At 36.2% G+C, this 22,589-nt stretch overlaps 1 protein-coding gene across 1 annotated transcript in view; it reads left to right on the top strand.

The window, feature by feature from the left end:
- RTTN (rotatin) overlaps positions 1-20,705 on the top strand; it is an 84,740-nt gene extending 64,035 nt beyond the window's left edge. Inside the window, 12 exon segments of the mRNA XM_009995636.1 lie at positions 405-558; positions 719-856; positions 1,551-1,762; positions 4,551-4,656; positions 7,047-7,141; positions 13,506-13,583; positions 14,974-15,100; positions 16,766-16,965; positions 17,250-17,517; positions 18,758-18,861; positions 19,218-19,287; positions 20,255-20,705. Coding sequence (XP_009993938.1) covers positions 405-558; positions 719-856; positions 1,551-1,762; positions 4,551-4,656; positions 7,047-7,141; positions 13,506-13,583; positions 14,974-15,100; positions 16,766-16,965; positions 17,250-17,517; positions 18,758-18,861; positions 19,218-19,287; positions 20,255-20,337 — 1,635 coding nt within the window. The 3' untranslated portion in view covers positions 20,338-20,705.
- Positions 20,706-22,589: the final 1,884 nt, after the last annotated feature.

Raw genomic sequence — 22,589 nt, 5'->3', positions numbered from 1 at the left:
TTCCCAAAGCTTCTAATTTAGCTTCTGTTTTCAGTAAATACATATATATTAATCAACATTTATCATAATTTTGATGGTTTTATTTGTGAGCTTCCAGAGAGTATGATGCTGTACATAGAATGAGAGTCATGACCTTCTCACAGGGAACTAGAAAATTTGTCACTACAAAATTGATTTAATATGTATGATTCCAGACTAGGAATTCTGCTTCATGTTCTCCAGTAAAAAATAGAATTATTTAAAATTTATATCCTGTTATTTCTTTTAAGTGGTGTATATTAATTAAAAATGTTATTAGTCAGTTGAGGTAATGAGAGTATTTAAATTAAAACAAAACAAAACCAGAAGGTGAAAATATGCAAATACATGGCTTTATTTCATATATTCTTAAAAATATTTAACAGGTGTTACTACTACTTCAGTACTTGTCATCTGTATCCAGGCTTCTGAAATCATGTTTATTGGTGGACTCTCAGCTTGTAATCCAGGATGAACTGTTGAAACCTCTCTTGGGAAATACCTTCAAGATTCTCTCAATCAGCTCCAAAGATGAGTTAGGTAATGAAGTACTTTCTTTGCAGTACAGCCATGCAGAGGCAGGTCTTTATTTATGTACCACCTTCATTTAAATTGACAGTTGTTATCTGGCTAAGCTATCCAGGTTTGTACGTGTATCAATGGTTTGATTTTTATTTTTTTTTCTATGTTGTCTTTGCAGATACCGAGTTAACTTCTGTGCTTCATGAAACATGGGTAGACCTTTTCAGCCTTCTAAGTACATTATTGTGGAAGGGTGGTCAAATGTGTCTTTCGTCTGTGACAGCAGCCCTTGCAAATCACTGTACAGCAATAATTGGTAATAATTATTCCTGGGTGGGTTTTAACCTCAGCTAATAAATAGAAGAGGATCATTCCTGTTTAGGTGTTAATAAGTAATTACTGATGGCATAACTAAAACAAAAACCAATGTGTGCAGAGTTTGACTGACCTTAAGAAAATCCTTTAACTGGATTTTTATAATTCTTTCTTATATCATCAGACTAACTTTTGAACTGCCAGATACATTTTTATTTTTTTTCATATATATGGGTTAGTGAGTCTAGTTGTATGCTTTAACCAAATAGGGCACCTGTGAGTGGAGCCTGAGATAATTCAATAGCACTTATTTTTTTCCTTGTATGTTTGGGTTTTTAATACCTTACATAAAAGGAAAGCAAAGTTTTTATGGGAGATAAGAGATATAGGAATTCAAGATTATTACATAGCATTTGTGTTTTTAAATTATTTTTATTTTACTTTATTTATACCTTCAGTAGTTACTGAAGGTAGGTCACCAAGATTCTCTGACATCTTACAAACTCAAAGTTTTCTTTCTTAGAATTTAAAAATCTTAGCAAACACACAGAATTTGTAGAATTCTGTGTGCAGTGCACAGGTATAATTGCTTTTTGGCTCACGCTTTCTTTGATAAGGCTTCCTGAGTTCTGAAGCACTTAAGCTTTATTCAGAATGAAATGTCAGCATTTCTATTTTTCTGTTTAACCTTTCAGGTACCATTTGTGATTGTATACATCTGTCAGACACATATCCTGCTTTATATATAGCTAGTTTACAGTTCCTCTCTGTCATTTTGAATGAGGAAGGAAGAAGACAACTCCAAGATAAAGACAGTATATGTCAGAATCCAACTATGAGCTTTCTTCTGGATCACGTTGAAGGATGCCAGGCATCAGTAGCTCAACTTACTGCATTAATTATTCAGGTATTTAAAATTTGATTATATGGTTGCAGGAATATTTTTTTTTTCATTTTTGTATTTTGTTAAAAAACGTTCACTTTTATCTAATGAAAAAATCAATTGTTTCCAGTTATGGACTGAGACATCTATTACATTCATTTTTGTAACTCATGTAAAATGCTGGAACGACTGCAAAGAAGCAGCTTCTAGGAAGTGCCTTGCAGTCTTATGTAGAGAAGATGAATCATATATAAAAATGCATATCACTATTTGGCCAAATAGATTATTTTTACTGCCTTTCCAAACAAATAATGAGATTTTTAAAGTTTGAGATGTAGTTATACCCATTGTAAATGACAGTATTGTTGTTTTAACAGATCCCTTTGTAAAAATTGTGAACCAAAATTAATCATTAAGCCTTCTAGTTCATTTCCTGATAGTGTAAGATCAGTATTGTTCACTTAAGTAGCATATATTCCTGTGTTGGTCTAATGCTAACTTAAGACTGGGTCTGCAGGTGTGAATATTAGCAAACCAGGTCCTAAATTAATATGCATTATTATATACAACTTACTTAGTAAATGCACATGCTGACTTTGAAAGGTTTAAATGCTTTTGTGTACATGGGCATGTTTGTGTGCATGTTTTCAAGATCAGAAGTAAAAGTAATAAGGAAACCATAATCCATGCATAAAACCTCAAATTTAGACCCTACCTTTTTTTTCTAGTTATAAAATTTAAAATGTTTTAGGCTGTGATCTCCCTTTCAGTTAACTTACACTGAGTGCAGACTAACAGCTAGATCTGCCATGGATTTATGGAACGTCTTAAATTGATGATACATCATAATTTACAAAGAGATTGAAAAGTGTCCATTCTCATTTTAAAATACGTTAGTACAAGTAGTTTGTAACTATACAGTCTGCTGACAGAAACCATTATACATTTACATAGAGTTATTTTTTCATTTAACTAGTAGGTAATAGTAAATCAATTATTAATTATTTAAATGTTCCCTACGAGTGACATAAAATCTTTTTTATTATAAACGGCAATTCTTGATTGCAAAGCAATAAGGAATTACATAAAGGAGCATGCTTCAAGAAATAATGTTAATTTTGATAGTTTTTAATTTAGAAATGAAATTTAGAAAATTCAGAAAATAGTAAGATGAAATTAAAGCGTTTTAAAAGTTACAAATACAGGACAACTCACCTCAATTATTTAATCTGTCCTAAACAGCCACATAGTAATGGAAGGAAAATACCCAAGAAATTGTCAAGGAAATATGTTTTTAATTATTAAAATATTCCTAAGTATTGAGAAAAAATAAAAACAGATAGTATCTTAATAGAGCAAAAGCCTTTGAGTAGATAACTCACAAAAATCTATATTTTAGGTTATGCAGGACTGAAGGAACTCAACATTTTGGTTCTTGCTGGTTTTTGTTAATTAAGTTTAATGTGCATTAAGTTTAAACTTCAAGCTTTTAATTTTTTTAAGTACCCAAACATCTAAATTCTTTAATTTGAAGAGAAACCACCACCTATCAGTCCTGAAAAATAGTTAATTTTCTTAGAACATTCGTGTGCTGATTATAGCTTTGAGATATTGCTTGGGATCTAATAAAACCAGTTGTGCTCTAAATGCGGATTTTTCTTTTTTGTTAACTATAAGTGAAGAACTCAGTCCATTCTTTGGTGCTTTACTTTGGTATCAAGTTGTCCTTCTCAATGAGGTGGGTTTTTTTCCAAGTTATTAACTTACTAGTCTTCATCCTTTCAACTTTTCAGTCCCGGTAACACTGAACACTTCAATAGATGATAAAACCCTAGGTCATTGATATTGTATTGCATGTTAAAATTTGAAAAAGTTCTTACATAATTACTATCTGGAAGACTAAAATGAATAAAAGGAGATAAATGTAATATATGTAGAGGTATAAAATCTATGGCTATCTGTGGCTAGGTGCTCACAAGATTTCTGTTTGAACTATTAACTTTTTTTTAAGGTCCTGTATTTTTGGCTAACTGTAAAATACCTGTTTTTTTTCTACTGTGTCCCAGCAACAGTTCTTATTTTTCTATATTCTTCTGATTACAGTGCCTGTTGTTTTATGTTATGTTGGATGTCAGTATTGGAATGATATGTTAGGGCAAATTGCTAGATGGGCAAAATTCTCTAATGGATAATATATAAAGCACAAACAGCTCCTCATCTTTCAACTAGTTTGTTCTATGATTCCAAATATTCCTTTAAAAGCACAGGGATTAAATATATGTTATTAGAAATAATGTGATTCTCACAAAGGCCTCACAAAAATAAGACAAGCTACCATTTTTCTCTGGTTGGGAGAGTATCTATAAAACATTATCCATGTGACAATGATATTTCACTGGTATTTAATGTCTCTTCTTTATCATTGTGTTGTAGGAAAGTGAGATTGCATTAAAGGCTTGTCAGCAAATTGTGGTAGGAAGCCTGAATATTAGGAAAGGACTGGAATGCCAGGGATGGGAATCTAGGCTTTAGGAAGGTAGAATGTTAAGAAACAGGTAAATGGAGTAGGCTTAGAAAACAGATCAACATTTTAAAAAAAAATCCAGCACATTTAAATTAGAAAAAAGAAATTACCACTTCACTGCTGACAAGACTATAGACATGAATATAGAGAGGAAGCACTCTAGAAAGGAGTGTAGTGATAAAACATCCAAATGAAAATCTAAGACTATGACAACTTACTTAGAGATATGAATACTACTTTTAATATAGTCACTTTTTCATTTCAGTAATGAAATTGCATTATTTGTAGGTTTGTGAAAGAAAATCTGCCAAGGATGTGCTGAAAGAAGTTACTACAAATGCATTGCTATCTCTGTTAGCTGTCAGCAAAAACGCCCAGAAATGTGCTTTGGAAGGTGAGCATTTCAGAACATATGTTAAATGCTTTATAAGCAATTGTTTGCAGGTGCTTTATGTATTCTAAAATCATAATATTTTTATCAAAATAAAATAACTAGTTTTCAGTGACTTTTTTTGCATATTTTTACAGAGAAAACTTTAATAAAATTTTCAGCTACAGATAAAATACTATGTTGTAACCAGTCTGAAAACTTGTGATGAAATCATAGCTCTGTGTTAGAGGCAGGAGAGACCTGTGAGCTTTTACTGCTAGTGGAATATTAATTAATTTTTAAGCTGACGATTTTGCACTGGCAGTATCTTTCATTTCTTGTTTCATGCTGTGTTAATACAGGTTTGTAGGTTGAAAGTATGACCTGTGTTCTCAGTTCTGGCTGTACCTAGAAAAGAAGAGAATTCTTCTCAGCTTTGTTCTTCCCTGCCTCTGTTTTTTTCAGCCCCTTTTACAGCTTAAGTAGATCCTTCTACCCTTGCAATGCAACATTTTTCATACTATGTTTTTTATTTTACAGTAATAAAACAAAAGTAAAAAACTAATCAAATATTTTTTGTGCCCACTAGAACACAGGGAAAACCAGTTTATTTGCATTTCTCATGTTGAATAACTGCTGATCAACCCAAGCACATTTTGTCTTGGGTGCTGTCTTGTTACTTGCATCTCTTTTGGTTTGCTCAGTCCTTTAAACCTACACTACACTGAAGTATATAGCCTAGACATATCTGCTCAATGTCTGATCATAATAGTGGCAGAAAACTCCAAACTTCAAATCCTGGGCTATATACCTACTTTCTGCTCTTCCCCAGTATATTGATGGTCTACTCAGCCTTTACTTTGGTCACTGTTGTTCTGTTAATGACTCACTAGATCATCTAAGACCTGACTTCCTGTGAAGGCACTGCCTTCAACATGAAGTGCATCACATTCTGAGCTTGAGCAGCCTTCAAGTCCTCCTTGCTGTGATACAACACAAATCTTAGAGAGGAGGAAGAGGAGTTCTGGTGTTAATTCAATGTTCTGAAGATATCTGTAGATCTAACATTACCTGTTCAGCACTTAAGGATGGCTTTTCATGATACAAATGCAAAATCCTGCACCTGCACAGGGCTGACTGGGGAGCCAAAAAGGATCTTTAGGTTTTGGTAGGCAGCAAGCTGAATGTAAGAAGACTGACAACGTCCTGGGCTGTATTAATAGGAATACAGCCAGTAGATTGAGGGGAAAGGATTATCTTTCCTCTACTGAGCACTTGTTAGACCAAATCTAGAATAATGCATCTAGTTTTGACCCAGTACAAGAAAGACATTAACAAACTGGAACAAGTTCAGCAGAGGGCCACCAAGGTGATTGTGTCCTTAGAGGAGTATCTGAGGGAACTGACCTTGTTTAACCAGGAGAAAAGAAGGTTTTGGGAGGACCAAATAGCAGCCTTCTCATACCTATGAGTTTTTGAAGAAGACAGAGCCATGTTTTTCACAGCAGTGCATGGATTAGGAGGATAAAAGAGAATGGGCATAAATGGAAATGTGAGGATCAGACTGTCTGTAAATAAATGTTTCCCCTTTGAAGGCAGTTAAGCAGTTGGTCAGGTTGGCTAGACACTGTGCTGTCTCTGTCTTTAGACATTTTCAAGACCCAACTGAATAAGACTGCAGGTAAACTGTGCCTAAACTTGTAGTAGACTCTGCTTTGAGAAGGAGGTTGGACTATATGACCTCTGAAGGCCATCTCTTCCAACTTCAGTTATCCTGTGAGCCTATGATACTGTAATAAATTGAAGACTCTGGATCCCAAGGAAAGAGCCTAAGTCAATGTTTGCACTTTGAGTACCTGAACATTTGCTTTCCTTTGTCTCACCTCAGATGCAGCAAATCTGATGTTAGGGAAGAGTTGAGTAAGACAAAAGCATGTCCTAACCTCTTGAACGTTCAGTCTTCTAGGCAGTGTCATTGAAAATACCCTAAAGAGTTATGAGTTATCCTGTTCCTCCCAAATCATCCTCCCCTTTCCATCTTCTCAGTCCTTCCTTTGGGCATTCCTCTCACAGCACTCTGTTGCAAGAGGACTCAAAAGTATTCTTGCTTCTCAAGATCATTCAACTAGATGCACTCCATCTCATAGATTGTTATTTACATCCTTACATCAAGAAGATACTATATTCTGAACTCACAGAACTTGGACATCTGAATCTTTACATTTCAGTTCAGGAGGGTAACAGTAATCAAGATAATTGCAAGAAAAAGATGTTATGTTTCATGAAATATTTGTGAAATATTAAATTTTTATTAATTTATTAAGTGAATTATTAATATTATTAAAATATTAAGTGAATGAACTTCTAAATGTGTGCTGTGTTGGGTTTTTTGATTGTTTTTTTTTGCCTTCCAGTTGATCTGATAGGCAGCTGTATAGAAGACATGAAACATATACATGCACAACTGAATTTGGATTCCCTAAAGCCTGGGAAGGCACAGAAAAAAAAGGTAACTGTAAAAACAAAAAAAATTATATGATAAGGCTCTTCCCCTCTGGTGTAAGAAGATACTATATTCTGAACTCACAGAACTTGGACATCTGAATCTTTACATTTCAGTTCAGGAGGGTAACAGTAATCAAGATAATTGCAAGAAAAAGATGTTATGTTTCATGAAATATTTGTGAAATATTAAATTTTTATTAATTTATTAAGTGAATTATTAATATTATTAAAATATTAAGTGAATGAACTTCTAAATGTGTGCTGTGTTGGGTTTTTTGATTGTTTTTTTTTGCCTTCCAGTTGATCTGATAGGCAGCTGTATAGAAGACATGAAACATATACATGCACAACTGAATTTGGATTCCCTAAAGCCTGGGAAGGCACAGAAAAAAAAGGTAACTGTAAAAACAAAAAAAAATTATATGATAAGGCTCTTCCCACCTCTGGTTTTGTTTTGTTTTGCTTTTTTTTTTCTTGAGGCAGATGCTGTTGCTGTCTGTCACAAGTAAGACAGAGTAAATGACAGCTCCTAGAAGATCTGGATAGCTAGGCTACTTTAGGAGTCAGTGATTTTGGCGCTTTTACCAACTTCATTATGTCGTACACTCACTCTCCCACACAGTTATGTTCAGTAGGTCTCAACTTTATTTGCCAGCATGGAGATGACAGGCAAGCCAGGCAGAAAATTGTATCAGTTCATGCTTCGGCAGGAGACAGCAGGGTAGCATCCATGAAATGCCTTGGAGGAATAAAGGGAGTGTCCCTCCAAGACATGGCTGGCAGCCTAGCTGGAGTGCCTATACATCTATGCATGCAGCATGGGCTTATAAGAATGGAGTTAGAAGCTACCGTGCTACAGGAAAGCTATGATATAGTGACAGCTATTGAAACTTGGTGGGATGAATTCTACAACTGGAGGGTGGTTGTTGATGGCTAAAACTGTTCAGAAGGCATAGGAGATGAAGAAGGGGTTAAGGTATTGCCCTCTGTGTAAAGAAGTGGATAGAGTGTGAAAGGTTGTCCCTAAAGAATAACCATGAGCAGGTTAAAAGCTTATGGGTAGGCACTGGGGATCAAGACAACAAAAGGAGTCTAGTCGTTGGAGTCTACTACAGGCTGCCCGACCAACTGGAGCCCGTTGATGAAGCCTTCTTGCTGCAGCTCAAGGAGATGTCGTAGTCACAGGTTCTCATCCTGCTCGGGGATTTCAACCGTTCCCACGTCTGTTGGAAAAGTAGCACGACAAGCTGTAGGCAATCCAGGAGACTCCTGGAGTGCCTCAGTGATGACAACTTATGACAAGAAATTTACAACCTTACCCAAGGGGATGTGTTATTGAAACTGGTGGTCAGAAGTGCAAGTGAACTCATCAGGGATGTCAAAGTTGAAGGCAGCCTGGACTACAGTGATCATGCACTAGTGCAGTTCACTGACCTACGGGGTATGAGGCAGGTGAAAACCATAGCCAGGACTCCAAATTTCAGGAAAGTGAGGTGGATTGAGACCTGGCTGTGTGACAGAAATCAAGTGGTGGTGATCAACGGATCAGGGTCGACTTGGAGGCCAATAACCAGCGGCATCCCCCAGGGATCAATACTTGGTCCAGTCTTGTTCAATGTGTTCGTCAATGATCTGGACAAGAGTTTGCCAATGATACAAAACTGGGAGGGTTGTCTGACACTCCAGAGGCCTGTGCTGCCATTCAGAGTGACCTGGACAGGCTAGAGAGTTGGTCAGAGAAAAACCTCATGAGGTTTGATAAGAGCAAGTCTAGGTTTCTGCACCTGGAAAGGAGGAATCCCAAACACCAATATAGGTTAGGGTGGATCTGCTGGAAAGTAGTTCGGAGGAGAAGAATCTCAGAGTCCTGATAGACATTGAACAAATTATCCATGAGCCAGCAATGTACCCTTGTTGCCAAGAAGACCAATGGAATCTTGGGTTGCATAAAGAAGAGCGTGGCCAGTAGGTTGAGGGAGTTCGTTCTCCCACTCTACTCTGCCCTGGTGAGGCCATATCTGGAATACTGTGTCCAGTTCTGGGCTCCACAGGTCAAGAGAGACAGGGAACTACTGGAGAGAGTCCAGAGGAGGGTGACGAAGATGGTAGGGGGATTAGAGCATCTCTGTTATGAGGAAAGGCTGAGGGAGCTGGGACTTGTTAGCCTGGAGATGAGAAGGCTGAGGGGAGACCTTATTAATGCCTATGAGAATCTAAAGAGTGGGTGCAAGGAAGATGGAGACAGGCTCTTCTCAGTAGTCCCCAGTGTCAGAATGAGGGGCAGCAGGTACAAGCTGGAACATAGGAAGTTCCATTTAAACATAAAAAACCCACTTGAGCAACAGTGGTGAACTAGTAACAATGGACAAGGTGAAGGCTGGGATTCTCAACAACCTTTTTTCTCAGTCTTCACTGGCAACTCCTCTCCTCATGGCTTTCAAGTTGATGGCTCACAGGATGGAGACCAGAGAGACAAATCCTTCCCACTATAAAGGAAGACACGGTTCTTGACCATCTGAGGAACCTGAACATACATAAGTCCATGGGACCTGATGAGATGCATCCCAGAGTCCTGAAGGAATTGACTGATATAGTTGCCAAGCCACTCTCCACAATATTTGAAAAGCCATGGCAGTCTGGTGAAGTCCCTCATGACTGGAACAAAGGAAACTTTACATCCATTTTACAAGGGGTATAAAGGAGGACCCTGGGAACTTCCAACCTGTCAGCCTCAGCTCTGTGCCTGGAAAGATCATGGAACAATTTGTCTTAGAAGACATGTTAAGGCACCTGGAGGACAGGGAGGTGATTCAGGACAGCCAGCCTGGCTTTACTAGGGGAAAATCCTGCCTGAACAACCTAGTGGCTTTCCACAATGGAGTGACTGCATCAGTGGACAAGGGAAGACCTATAGATGTCATCTATCTGGACGTCTGCAAGGCCTTTGACACAGTCCCCCGCAACATCCTTCTCTCTAAGTTGGAGAGGTATGGGTATGATGGGTGGACTGTTCAGTGGATAAGGAATTAGCTGGATGGTCACCTCCAGAGAGTAGTGGTCAGTGGCTTAATGACCAGATGGAAAATGGTGACAAGTGGTGTCCCTCAGGGGTCATTGCTGGGCCCAGTGTTGTTTAATATCTTCATTAACAATATTGACAGTGGCATTGAGAGCACCCTCAGCAAGTTTGCTGATGACACCAAGCTGGGTGGTGCAGTCGATATGCTAGAGGGATGGGATGCCATCCAGAGGGAAGTGGACAAGCTAGAGAAGTGGGCCCAGGTGAACCTCATGAGCTTCAACAAGGCAAAGTGCAGGGTCCTGCACCTGGACCTAGGTAACCCAAGATATAAATACAAGCTGGGGGAGGTCACACTTGGGAGCAGCCCTGTGGAAAAGGACCTGGGGGTACTAATGGATCAAAAGCTGGACATGAGCAACCAATGTGCAACGCTTCTCAGCTTTCCTGTAGGTGGTGACATCATGGTTCTATCCAATCCAGCTAATTTTTCCCCTTGTTTACAAAATAATAATTTTTTTATTTCTCATATTTTCTTTCTCAATGTCTTTGAACTAGTGCTAGTCATTTTGCTTTTTTCTGTTCCTGTATGAGTCAATCTCCCTACCATGCCAAAAGCAGATCCACTCTGCTTGCACATGAAATCATAGGTTGTTTTTTTTTCTCTACTTTCTCATATTATCTGGCTTCCAGTTCTAATTTTTTTAGTATGTTTGGTCTGGATGTCTCAATCTTTGGTCGTCAAAGTCTGTTGTCCCTGGCTTCAAATTTTTGTCAGTGTTTTTTTTTACCTAGTACTTGCTCTCCTTCCACTGCCTGTACTCCTAGTTTCATCTCTCCATTCATAGTTTCTGTGTTTAGCCCTTTTTTAACATTCTTCCAGTTGTTCCACACTCTCACATCATCCAGCTCTTCCTTACTACATCTAGACATAGATTATTTCTTGACATCATGCAGCAGTATCGCAAGATTTTCGTTGCAATCTGCTTGTTTTTTACCACTCTTCCATCTAAGAGAATTATTAAAATACAGACAGTAACCTCTGCTGTCAAGTTTGATATCTTGTCCACTTGCACATAAAGCAGAAATTGCAGAAAACATCTTCCTGTGGGATATTTCTGCGTTCTTCGAGCTCAGAAGTATTTTTTTTTTTCTGAAGTGTTGGCACAAACAGACATTAGCCTTGATTTGTGAGGGTGTGGAACTGTGTTTTATAACAAAGGTCTTAAAAAAAAAAAAAAAAAAGTTTTACCCTGACATTTGAAGGCTACAATATTTTTTTCTTGATCTCCTAAGCACATTTTTTATCTATTCCTCAAGGGGTGGGGGCTAAAAGGTCTCCTGCCCTGGTTCTGTCCACTGAAGTTGAAGTCACCTGGTTCTTTGTGTTTCTTGGTTTGAGAAGGGAGAAGCTGAGTACTTTTACTCTTCTGCTAAATATAGAAGGAATTAAAAATTTGAAATAAATTTACAGGAGAGTAGCCTCTGCAGAAAGTCAGAAAGACTGTTTATGTTTAATTAAGAATTCTTTGAAAGAAATTTGCAAAAGACTTTGTGGCCAATTTCCCTCCTAAGCTAGGACTGTAGGTTGCTACATCATATGTAAGCATGTTGTTCATCATCTGTTGAGCATGAGGATGACCAATCTTGTTTACCACCATAGTCAGTTTTAGCTGATCATTCAGAAAACGGCCCCTCAACCCACAGCTCTCAAAGTGAAGTTATCAGAGGTTCCTATTTATTTATTTATTAAAAAAACCCAAAACCCAAACAAAAAAAGAACTATTTGGAAAAACGGGTTTGACCTAGCTTCATTCTCAAGACAACTTGGGTATTTTACCTGATATCCCTTTTCCTTCACAGTAATTACTGTGATGTTAACCAATTATTTACAAAGAGCCAAGCTTTCAAAAAAACTCAAACCCCTTAGTTAGAATCTTAGTAAAAAACCAAGATATCTTAAAGTAAGTACAAACAGTGCCATCAACACAATCTATAACTTTTTCAACCTGCTATTAGTTTACACAGTAAGTATAAGTTGTCACTTGTGGGATTTTATGGGATTTAGTGCTATTTGTGTTTCATCAATACATTAATACATATGAATGTTCTTGAAAAGAATTTTTTAGAGTTAGCATTTTATTTAGTTAAAAATGAGACAGACCACTCATAACATGCATTTGTAATCATGACTTGTTCCTCTTTCATCAACTGCACTTGACTTTAGTTAACTTTTTTTGAGAGAGACGTTTACTTAATCTCTAAATGTCATCAGCTCTACATAGTATGATTTATAAATGAGCATTGTTGCTTCACATTGTCTGCGATTAACCATGAATCCTATTTTACATTTTTGTTCCTTTATTCTTGATAAAACAGAAATAGTCTCCTGTGGTGAACAAACATATTAGGATTTGTTGATCTTTCAGAAATAGTTTAGTATGTCAGCCTTAAAGAAGTTGGGTAAGCCATCATTATCACAGAATCATAGAATGGTCAAGGTTGGAAGTGACCTTAAAGATTATCAGGTTTCAACCTTCCTGCTATGAGCATGGTCACCTCCCACTAGACCAGGCTGCGCAAAGCCTCATCCAGCCTGCCCTTAAACACCAGAGAGTGGGCATTGACAACCTCCATGGGCATCCTCTTCAGTACCTTACTACCCTCATGGTGAAGAATTTCTTCCTTAATTAGCCTTTTATCATCACAGCACTATCATGAAAAGAGGTATTTTGTTTACTTGTTCTTGAATCTTAGTATAGGATCTCACTGTCCAAAGGTCTTTATTTATCTTTGTAATATTCTTATCAGGTTGAACACTATTTCCATTATTAAGGATAGGGAAGAAAGACTCTGGCAATATAAGGATGGATTGGTTTGACCTCGTGTAGAGTTCTGCAAGACGGAGCTAGTTTATCCTTGTTTTTAACCAAGAAAGAAAAATAAGTGCTTCTAGGGAATGATTATTTTGACTTGTTTTAGATGTCTGCCTTAGGATGGAAAAAATACCTAGAAAGTGTTCCCACACATTCTTCATTAGTTTTAAGAGAAATGAAGCTCTACATTACAGATCTCTGCATTTGGCCAGATCAGTGCTCCTAGAGAACAGCATCTGCGGGTTTTAAAGAGAGATAAGAATGTCTTCAAGTAATTTGTTATGTATGTCTTTTGTATATGTGTTTAAAGCTAGCTGACATGAATCCTACCTGAGATCAGAAGGAAACTTGGCTGAAGAGATGTGACCCAAATGTTGATGCCTTAGATTTGAAGCTAAGAACTTTCATTCCTCCTTGTACAAAATGAATTCTGATCTTATATTGATAATTTAAAAATATTTTTCTCTGGATAGGAGGATAACCTTATCAAGCAGTTAAGGTGTTCTATGCAGCTCCTCAGAAACTGCCTCTTTCAAAATGAAGAATGCAAAGTAAGTATTCTTATACTGAATATATATAAGTATACTGAATATATATAATTATTCTTACATTGAATATAACTGTAAGCAGAGTTAGTGAATGAAGATCGTATTTTTTTTCTACTTTAAAATTATTTCCATGCTCGCTAAATTTAAGCTTGATATTAATAGCAACAAATACTTCAAATTTCATTATTGTTCCCACCTCTAAGAATAATTCATACATGCCCTAGGAACTAAATGTTCATATTGAAACATCATCTCTCAAAGGCTTCAGATGGCTGTCATGCTTCATACCCACTTCTGCTTTATTTAAATCAGTAATTCCAAGTTCCAAAGCATATAATGCAAAAAATTAATGTGGAGAAAAGTGTGGGGCCACAAGAAAGGTTCGTAAGAGATACACTCCATGTTTTGCAATGTAGTTTCCTCTCCTTACTTCTCTCTCCTCTTTTCCTTTCCCTTTCTGAAATCCTGAAAGGTACAATTTTGTTTTCATCTTGATTTTTTTTTTTACCTGATCATTTTTGTCACTCAGAATCTTGGTTTGAATTTCTTCTTTTTGTTTCACATTCTTTGTCTTTTTCTCTGTGCTTTTCAGTTTCTTTTCTATTTCAGTTCTGCCTACCTCTTTTCCACTGGGAAAATACTACCTTGCTGTTTTTCGTTCTTCCAGAATTCTTTCTGATCAGTACTCTTCCTCTTTCTTGTTGTTGGTACCTTTCACATATTTATTATAATTTTCTCTTTTGCAGTTTGTCTTGATATTGTAATACAACTTGTGCTACTTTTAACAAACACATTGGTGAAACCACAAGATTTCCAGACCTTCCAGAAGTACGCACATTGAGGACATGTGTTTGCATCCTTTTTGTACAGAACACCATGCAAATTATGGGCCTGAATAAGCCATCTGGTTATCCCTAAAGTCCCCATAATGTGGTTCTACCATAATCTCAGATAATTGTGGAATATTTTTCTTGTTTGGATCCAGGGGTCTGCAGTGACAAATGCTTGGAGGAGAGAGGAAGATTGCTGTTGATAACTGAGATTTTTCTGTTATTTGCTCTGTAGAACCACATTATTCTATTTCCATGCTTTTTGAGTTCCAATAGTTAAGTGGAATGAAACTTTAGAATACAGAGCTCTTGAGCAATCACAGTTGGAATGCATAAATCTTTACTTATGTTTGCATGTGTCTGAGCAATTAAAAGGTGTGCTAGTTTTGAGTGGGATAGAGTTAATTTCATTAATGTTGAAATGAGAGTGTCAGTTTTCTCTGTACAATCTTTTAAAGTCAACTAATGAGACACAATAAGTTAACAATATTTTCTCCCTTTATACTTAATTTTCAAAGTATTTAATAGATTAATAATTCAAATTGTTCCTCGTGTTCTTGTAGATGGCAGCACTCAAAGGTCATCTTGTTCCTGTTCTGCATTCGCTATGGCCATGGTTTTTAACAGACGATTCCTCAATGCAAATAGCTCTGCATTTACTTTGTGTCTACACTGCAAACTATTCTGCAGGTATGAGAGCCACTCTGTGAAATAACACATCAAAATCTTTAACCAGAATAATTAAGACAGAAAAGCATAATAAAAGGATAACATTTATGATTACCATAAAAGTATAAAAGCACTGGTCCATCAAAGTCTATGAAGAGTTTTGATTTTCATACACTCAAGACTACTTTTCAGTCTGCTGGATTTAGCAAGAGTACAATTGTATTAAAGGATTATATTGCATTTAACTCAAACCATTATGTTTGAAGGTTATACTGCAAGCCCTGCCAAATGGAATAGTATGATGTAGAAACAATTCCCTAGGAATTCTCTCACAAAGACCAGTGTGTCAGTACTTTATACAGTTTGTATTTCAAACCTTATTGAGAACATTTTGGTTTGGAAATAGTAACTAATTTAATTCTGTATTACAATGATTTATTTATGTATTGGGCTCAGTAGCTTATATTTTTTCATATGTGTTCTCTTCTTAATTTTAGGAAACCTTTTAATTCCATTGATGAGTAATTATCCCTACCACTAGTAGCCTGTTGATTTTTTTTTTCCCCTAGTGTGAATTTGTCTCATACCATATCCTGTTAATTGATTCAGATAATGATTGGCTAGTGGCTTGAAGAGACATACAAGTATCTGTTGATTTCTCCCTATATGTCAACTGAAAAGTCTCTGAGCTTTTTTACCCTCTTTTTAAGTTAATGTCTCCAGACCTTAAATGAGCTTGAGATGCTTCTCTTTGTGACGACTTTTGTTAATATGGAGTGAGGAAAGGTCAAATATGTTTAGTCAACCACAGGGATATAAAATTAAAATGTAATGTCCTGTGGTGAAATCAAGCTGTAGTTCTGATGATCTTTCTTGTTCTTTAATTCCGAGTGACTCTAGATTGCATTTTGATTTTCTTTGCTAATAAAGGCAAGTGTGTTTAGTTTAATCATGTTTTTTCTTTCTGTTCGGAATGGTTGGCTTGTGAGGTGACCCAAACTTACCTACCCTGAACTTGTTAACCACTTCACCTTAGTGTAGTCAGACAAAGAAATGCATGTAGATGTTTCTAACAGTTAAAAACAGTCTCATTTTATTTACATATAAGAGATCAACCATTCTTGCACATGGCAAATGCCACTAAATATAAAGGAATATATCCATATTAGTGCACAAACATCAACGTTGGTAGCTTTTTAGTTTCCTGCCACTGTATTAATTGGAGCTGGCAGCTCTGTAGTGTAGGATTTTGCATGCTACTGTTGTACAAGGCAATGACAGATGCAAACAGCACTTTTATATCTCAGAAAAATATACTAAGGAACTTATTAAATCTTTCATAGAGAGCTTGTTTTCTGAACCAGTTTCAGAGAGTCCCTTCAGATTCTGATGCCAAATAATTATATAATGCCTTAAATATAATGTTCTGGTATTTAAGAACAGTTTCTTGGAGCAATAGCTTCTCCTTAACAAGAGAATAACCTCTTAGATTCTAGAACAATAGAATAGTACTTGACTCTTATTGGTGTCAGCTGTGAGTTCACTGTGTTTCAAATTCAAAAACCCCAATCCTTTCAAAAGTCCAGTCTCAGTCTTTGAGTTGTTAGACTGCTCTTTCTAGATATGTGTTTGCTTTTTTTATGTATATGTGCATTTCTCATATGATAAACGTTTCATTTCTTTAAGGTTGTGCTTCACTTTGTTGGGCCAGTGGTGGACAATCATCACTTCCATCTGCACGAAGTGCAGCTGGCAATTCATTAATGCATAACATCTTAAAGTTGGCTTCCCAAGTGTCAAATGATAACTGCCCTATTCAGCAGGTGGTCTTTTGTCTTCTTTCTAACCTTGCTCTGTCTCATGACTGTAAAGGAATTATTCAGAAGGTAAGTAGATAATATTATTGATTTTAGCAATGTGATGAATGCACTTTCCTTTTTAATAAGCAGTCATATTTCAATATGGAGTGTCTTGTGATTATATAGGGATGCTTCTGTGGGAATCAAAACCATTGTGTATTCTCAGTAGGATTTCAAAATTCCTTAAAAATGGGTTCCCTGAAATACAAAAATACTAGGTTTTGGTCAAGTACACAAATTGAAAGGTCAAACAGCATTGAACAAACTACAGAATACTACTAATTCTAACCTTATTTTTGTTCCTATGACAGAGTAACTTCCTGCAGAACTTTTTGTCTCTTTCATTACCAAAAGGAAGTCATAAAAATCCTGGTGCTGTGTCTACTCTTTGGCTAAAGCTACTACTGAACATATCTTTTGGAGAAGATGGACAGCAGATGATAATGAAGATTAATGGGTTTTTAGACCAGATTGTGGAAATGTGCAAATACAAACACAAGAGCAGCCAACATTTAGCACTTCTTATTCTACATAACGTATGTTTTAGTCCAGCTAATAAACCAAAGATACTAGCTAATGGTAAGTAGCTAGAGGGTATACAAGATATTTTACTCTTAAGAATATTGCATCTTCCAGAATATTGTATTTCATTGGAATTTGGGTTGCTGAGCAGTCAATATTGTTGTTTAGAAAAGCATTTTTATAAAAATTATTTTTGTAGAAGTAATTATAGAACATACTTTAGCAGAAAAACAATTAAAATAAGAATATATAGGGAAAGGAAAAGCAAATATATCAGTGTTTTTTTTCTAAATCAGTATTTATTGTGAGACTTACCATTTGAATATAGTAGCCCATTATGAATGAAAGGAGTTTTGCCGTTTTCTCAAACAGCTAGTTTTTCAGGAGGGGTGCGTGTGAAAGATTCCTTGTGTCAGTCAATCTTTTTAAATATTTCTAAAAACAATTTTCTACCATTGCAGTTCCTAACTTACACTTGTAGAAAGCCTTACTTAGCTCCTGAAAGTCATGGATGTTGAAACAAACTATTTTGTGTTCTGTCAGGGGCAGAAGTTGTTTCTGATCTTGAAGTTATGACAATGGTATATATATTTAGTGTAGCAACAAAAAGCCTTTGCACAAAACCTTTATGTCAGTTTCTTTTCCCTGTTTAATTCCAGAGAGAATGCTCCTGTCTTTGCTAAAAGTTCTCAGCAGGTTTTCTGTAGTGTGTCTTTTTTACCCAACATGCTGATTTGCTGCCTTAATTAAGCATACGTTATTCAGCTACATAATCTGTGAGTTCTTATTATGAAGTAAACAAACAGACTACAAGAGTTCAGCTTCAGACCAAGGCTAGGAAATTAAGGCACCTACAGTGGAATGGCAAATATTTCTCATTGGTTACAGATCATCTGCATAAGTACTAAGGAAAATAGAAACATCTTAATTTCCATCCTGATGTGGCTCTAATTGTGGCTACTGGGAGTTATCAAACAGTTTCTCAGGCTTACTCAGTTCCCATATGTAGCTGATGGCTGTACTTAACATGCATGTTTTATTACTGGTGGCTTAATTTTTTAGCATTGCTTGTTTTTGTTTTGCTGTATTCTTTTTAACATTTCTTTCAATGTGAGTGTATTTAAATTTAATCTGATAATAAAGTTTCTATACTCCCTCTGCAGTAACAATACTTGTCATAGAAATAAATGTACTCCAAGGATCAAAGCACTGAGTCTTGTAAATGTATTTGTGTGCTTTTGATTATATTTTCTATATGAGTTGTGGTTTGTTGTTGTTTAATTATCTTTCTCTTTAGATAAAGCAATTGCAGTACTGTCTACCTGTTTGGAAAGTGATAGTTGTGCTGTTCAGAGAATAGGAGCAGCCTCGCTTTGGGCTTTGCTTCACAACTATCAGAAGGTTAGTATTTGAGAAATAGTTGAAAAAATACAATGTTGCTTTTATCATGCTTTAAACAATACAATAACCCTCAAGTAGGTAAAAATTAAGTTTGCAGCAGCAGCTGTTATTTTAAATAGTAAATGGCTACTCAGGCTAGGAGGTTAAACAACATGGTAAGGAAGTGGCTTGTCCTCTGTGATTTGTGACTGCTTCTATAAATGCCATCTGTATGATGATATGTTGATATGCTAGTTCTAAAATTCCTGCATCCATGTTCTGCTGAATTGTTGTAATTTTTTAAACTTTGCTGTTAAAATGTGAACATGTTGGGAAGAGAATCAAGTCATTGTATTTTATGTTTGTGTATGCTACAGGCAAAAGTGACTTTGAAGAATCCATCAATAAGGAGAAAAATAGATGAGGCATATTCTTTAGTGAAGAAAAGTAAGTCTTCCAACTAATGCCAGTTCTGTATTTTTCATCAGATAGATCATTAGTACATTTCAATTTATATAATCGCAGTAAGTTTTTCTTGTGATACAAATTTTTGAAAGGATACTTTTGTATCTAAAATTATGAGTAGTAATACTGTTTTGGTTAGACATCTTATAAATACAGATAAAGAAAATGCCTCTTGGCTAACAATTTATAAATAAGATCTCAGGTAATTGCTAAGTTTAGTGTGTAAGAATGGGTCTGGTGCTGCTAGCAGCAAAATGCTTTCTTTGTACAATACACTTCTGTGTTAATCCTTAAATTTAGTGATAAGAAAAATAATTAATTTATCACTGACTTTGCTTAACAGTGCTCAACCTTGTTGTGTTCAACCACATAGAGAAAGGATCAGAACAGATCATTGTGCCAGTCTTAAAATACTGTACCTCGAGTTAACTGACTTTCTGAAAACTAGAGTTTTTCACTCAAGTAATTGAACATAACTATCGTTTGAATAGCTTTTATACAACAGGTTGCTATCCAGTACCTGAAGGCGGCCTACAGGAAAGCTGGGGAGTGACTTTTTATAAGGGATTGTAGTAAGAGTACAAGAAGTAATGAATCACAACTGGAAGAGGGAGATTTAGGTTAGACATTAGGAGGAAATTCTTTAGTATGAGAGTGGTGAGACACTGGAAAAGGTTGCCCAGGGAAGTTGTGGAAGCCCTATCCCTGGAAGCGTTCAAGGCCAGGTTGGATGGGGCCCTGAGCAACCTGATCTGGTGGGCTGCTCATGCAGAGCCCCAGACTTTGAAATGTAACATATTAATACTTGATCTGCCCTTTGTAATCTAGAGGTTAATATCACAAAATAGCATGAATTTTAGAATGGTATTTGACGTGATCTTAGAAAAAAATAATTTTGTATTAAGAATCAGCTACATATTAAAATCCTGGGTTTTTTCTTTCTTTTTAGCTGCTCCACAGCCAGAAGAAAATGAATTGCATGCCTACTATTTAAAATGCTTAGAGAGTATAGTGCAGCTTCTTGATTCTTAATGATCATTAAATGACTTCTTATGTTGAAATTGGACAGCTTTTACAATGAGAGACTGAAATTTAAAGAAAACACTTCTAAGTTACGGATTTGTGGCAATAGCCCACATATTACGGAAGAAGCTTATGAAGCTTTTGAGGAAGGAGTTTCTTCACTTTTGAACCAAAGAAATTGCACTAAATGTGGTCCAAAGTGTTTGTAGTGTAATCCCAATGGGAAATTGTAATGATGTTACTATGTAAAGTATATACGCAGAAGAAGGAATGTAAAGAGGAAAAAGGTGTGAAAAATCAGTAATTTTCTTAAACTATGAATTGAAATTGTTACTGTAAAGTGTTAGAATTGCTGCTTTAGATTGCTCTTAATAAAGAGATTTTTAATTGGTATCAGCATTTGTTGTTTGTGGATTGTAACTTGTAATGCTGCAGATATGCATAGTGCATACTTAGGTGCAAGAACCAAACATGTTGGACAGTCATGGTGTATTATATCTATTAGGTATAGAACAGCAAGGTGTGTGGTTCAGATTTGAGTAAGTTTTCAGTGGAAACTGCAGAATTCTTTTGAGATACTGAAAACTGAAAAAAAGCTCTCGAATGCTGATATTACAGGTGACAGTTATGTTAGCATAGAAGTGTATTCTGCTATGTGGTAAATGTATCAGTTTTAGTTATGTTACTCTCGCAAATAGGACGGGATGACAGACGAGACATATATGCACAGATAAAAATTTATTGCATATAACACTGGGGTCTTAACTCCTTAAAGTAGAAGGCACAAGCACAGTCAAATTGTAGGCAAATTGGGAGATCAGAACAGAAGTTGAAATTTGAATGCAAAGGTATCTTAACAGTAAAATTTACTACTTTTATGTAGTTAGACCAAATAATAAAGGTTAACCATTGAAATGCTAGCAACTTATTTATTATCAATTTTTATACTAGAACATTAATTATCCATCTTAAAGGATTCCATATCTTAAAGCTTAATGATGAAAATTACTTAATGTTAAGTTTGCTAATAAAGTCAATAAGGAAATTAATATCTCTCACCCTTGCCAGGCCACAGCTGGGTGTCCCTGGGTGGATCATAATTCTCGAGAATTAGTCTCTCTGGCAGGTGTCCCTGCTAGAGGAGGGAAGGTCCAGCAACCTTCTGGGAAAAGTGTATGTAAAGTCCCTCAAGCAAGGGTGAGACCAGGCTTTTATAGAATAAAGTAGATTAACTGCTGTCATTTAACCACTTAGCTGTATGTCCAAAGTCTCGCATTGGAGAAAGAAAGGAAAATAGTAGAAAAACCCATGAAGCCCTTGTTCTCACCAAGCAAAATCTTTAGTTTATCTGTTCCTTTTCACTTTGTCTTTAGTTTCAGGCCTAATTGTGGCCAGGCTGGGCTCTGTGTTCTTCAACACCAGAGAGCAGATGATGTTATGAATATCAACTTGGTCTCTGTTTGTGCCTTTCAAGGTTGTTCCCAGCTCCGAGTTTGCTAGGCCTTTCCCTTCTCATGGGAATCTTTCCACTCCAAGCCTGGGCCTCCAAAAACTGAGAGACAAAAGCAGTTGAATCATAGAGGGAAACTGAGGTAGGCATGTTGAGAGATGGAGCATCCTGCTCCAGTTACAACATTGTAGAAAATATTTTAAACACAATCTGTTGGTTTCCAATTTTTAAACAGTTCAAATATTGCCCTTGAGGAGAAAAAACCCCAGTCTGTTATCCAGGCCTGTATTTATAATAAGTTTTTCAGTATTCAGTGCTGAATGATTTTGAGACAAAAATACGTTGATGCCTGAGCTCATGACAGTTTTGCTGAATGTGCTTCTGAAATGTCTAGCAAAGTATTTAGATTTCCCTCAAAGCATAAAGGTTTTGTTTTATGTCAGAGACAGATAAAAGTGAGCAAAGAGAAAACAAAACTTGGGTAACATCGCTAAAAGAATTGTAGCAAGGCCATGTCTACCTGTAGTTAGTCTTTTCTTCCTAACTAGATGATGAAACTATTTTCCTCTGACAGAGGCTGGTTTTTTGGATTTTTTTCATTTTATGATGCTTGTAAGTAATAATTCAACTGACATAAGCATGATGCTTAAAGTGACTGGATTAAATAATTGCTAGAAATGTAATTATCAGCTGATCTCCTGCTTCTCCACCAGACAAAAAGCAAGGACACACCACCAGAGCATGATTCTTTTCCACTTGATACATTGCATAATTAAGGGAACTTCCAAAGTTAAATGCTTAATGTTAAATG

This window comes from Chaetura pelagica, unplaced genomic scaffold (assembly GCF_000747805.2).
Source record: "Chaetura pelagica isolate M959 unplaced genomic scaffold, ChaPel_1.0 scaffold63, whole genome shotgun sequence".
Lineage (NCBI taxonomy): Eukaryota > Metazoa > Chordata > Aves > Apodiformes > Apodidae > Chaetura > Chaetura pelagica.
The sequence above is the reverse complement of the archived record's forward strand: the minus strand, read 5'-3'. Positions and strand labels throughout refer to the sequence as shown.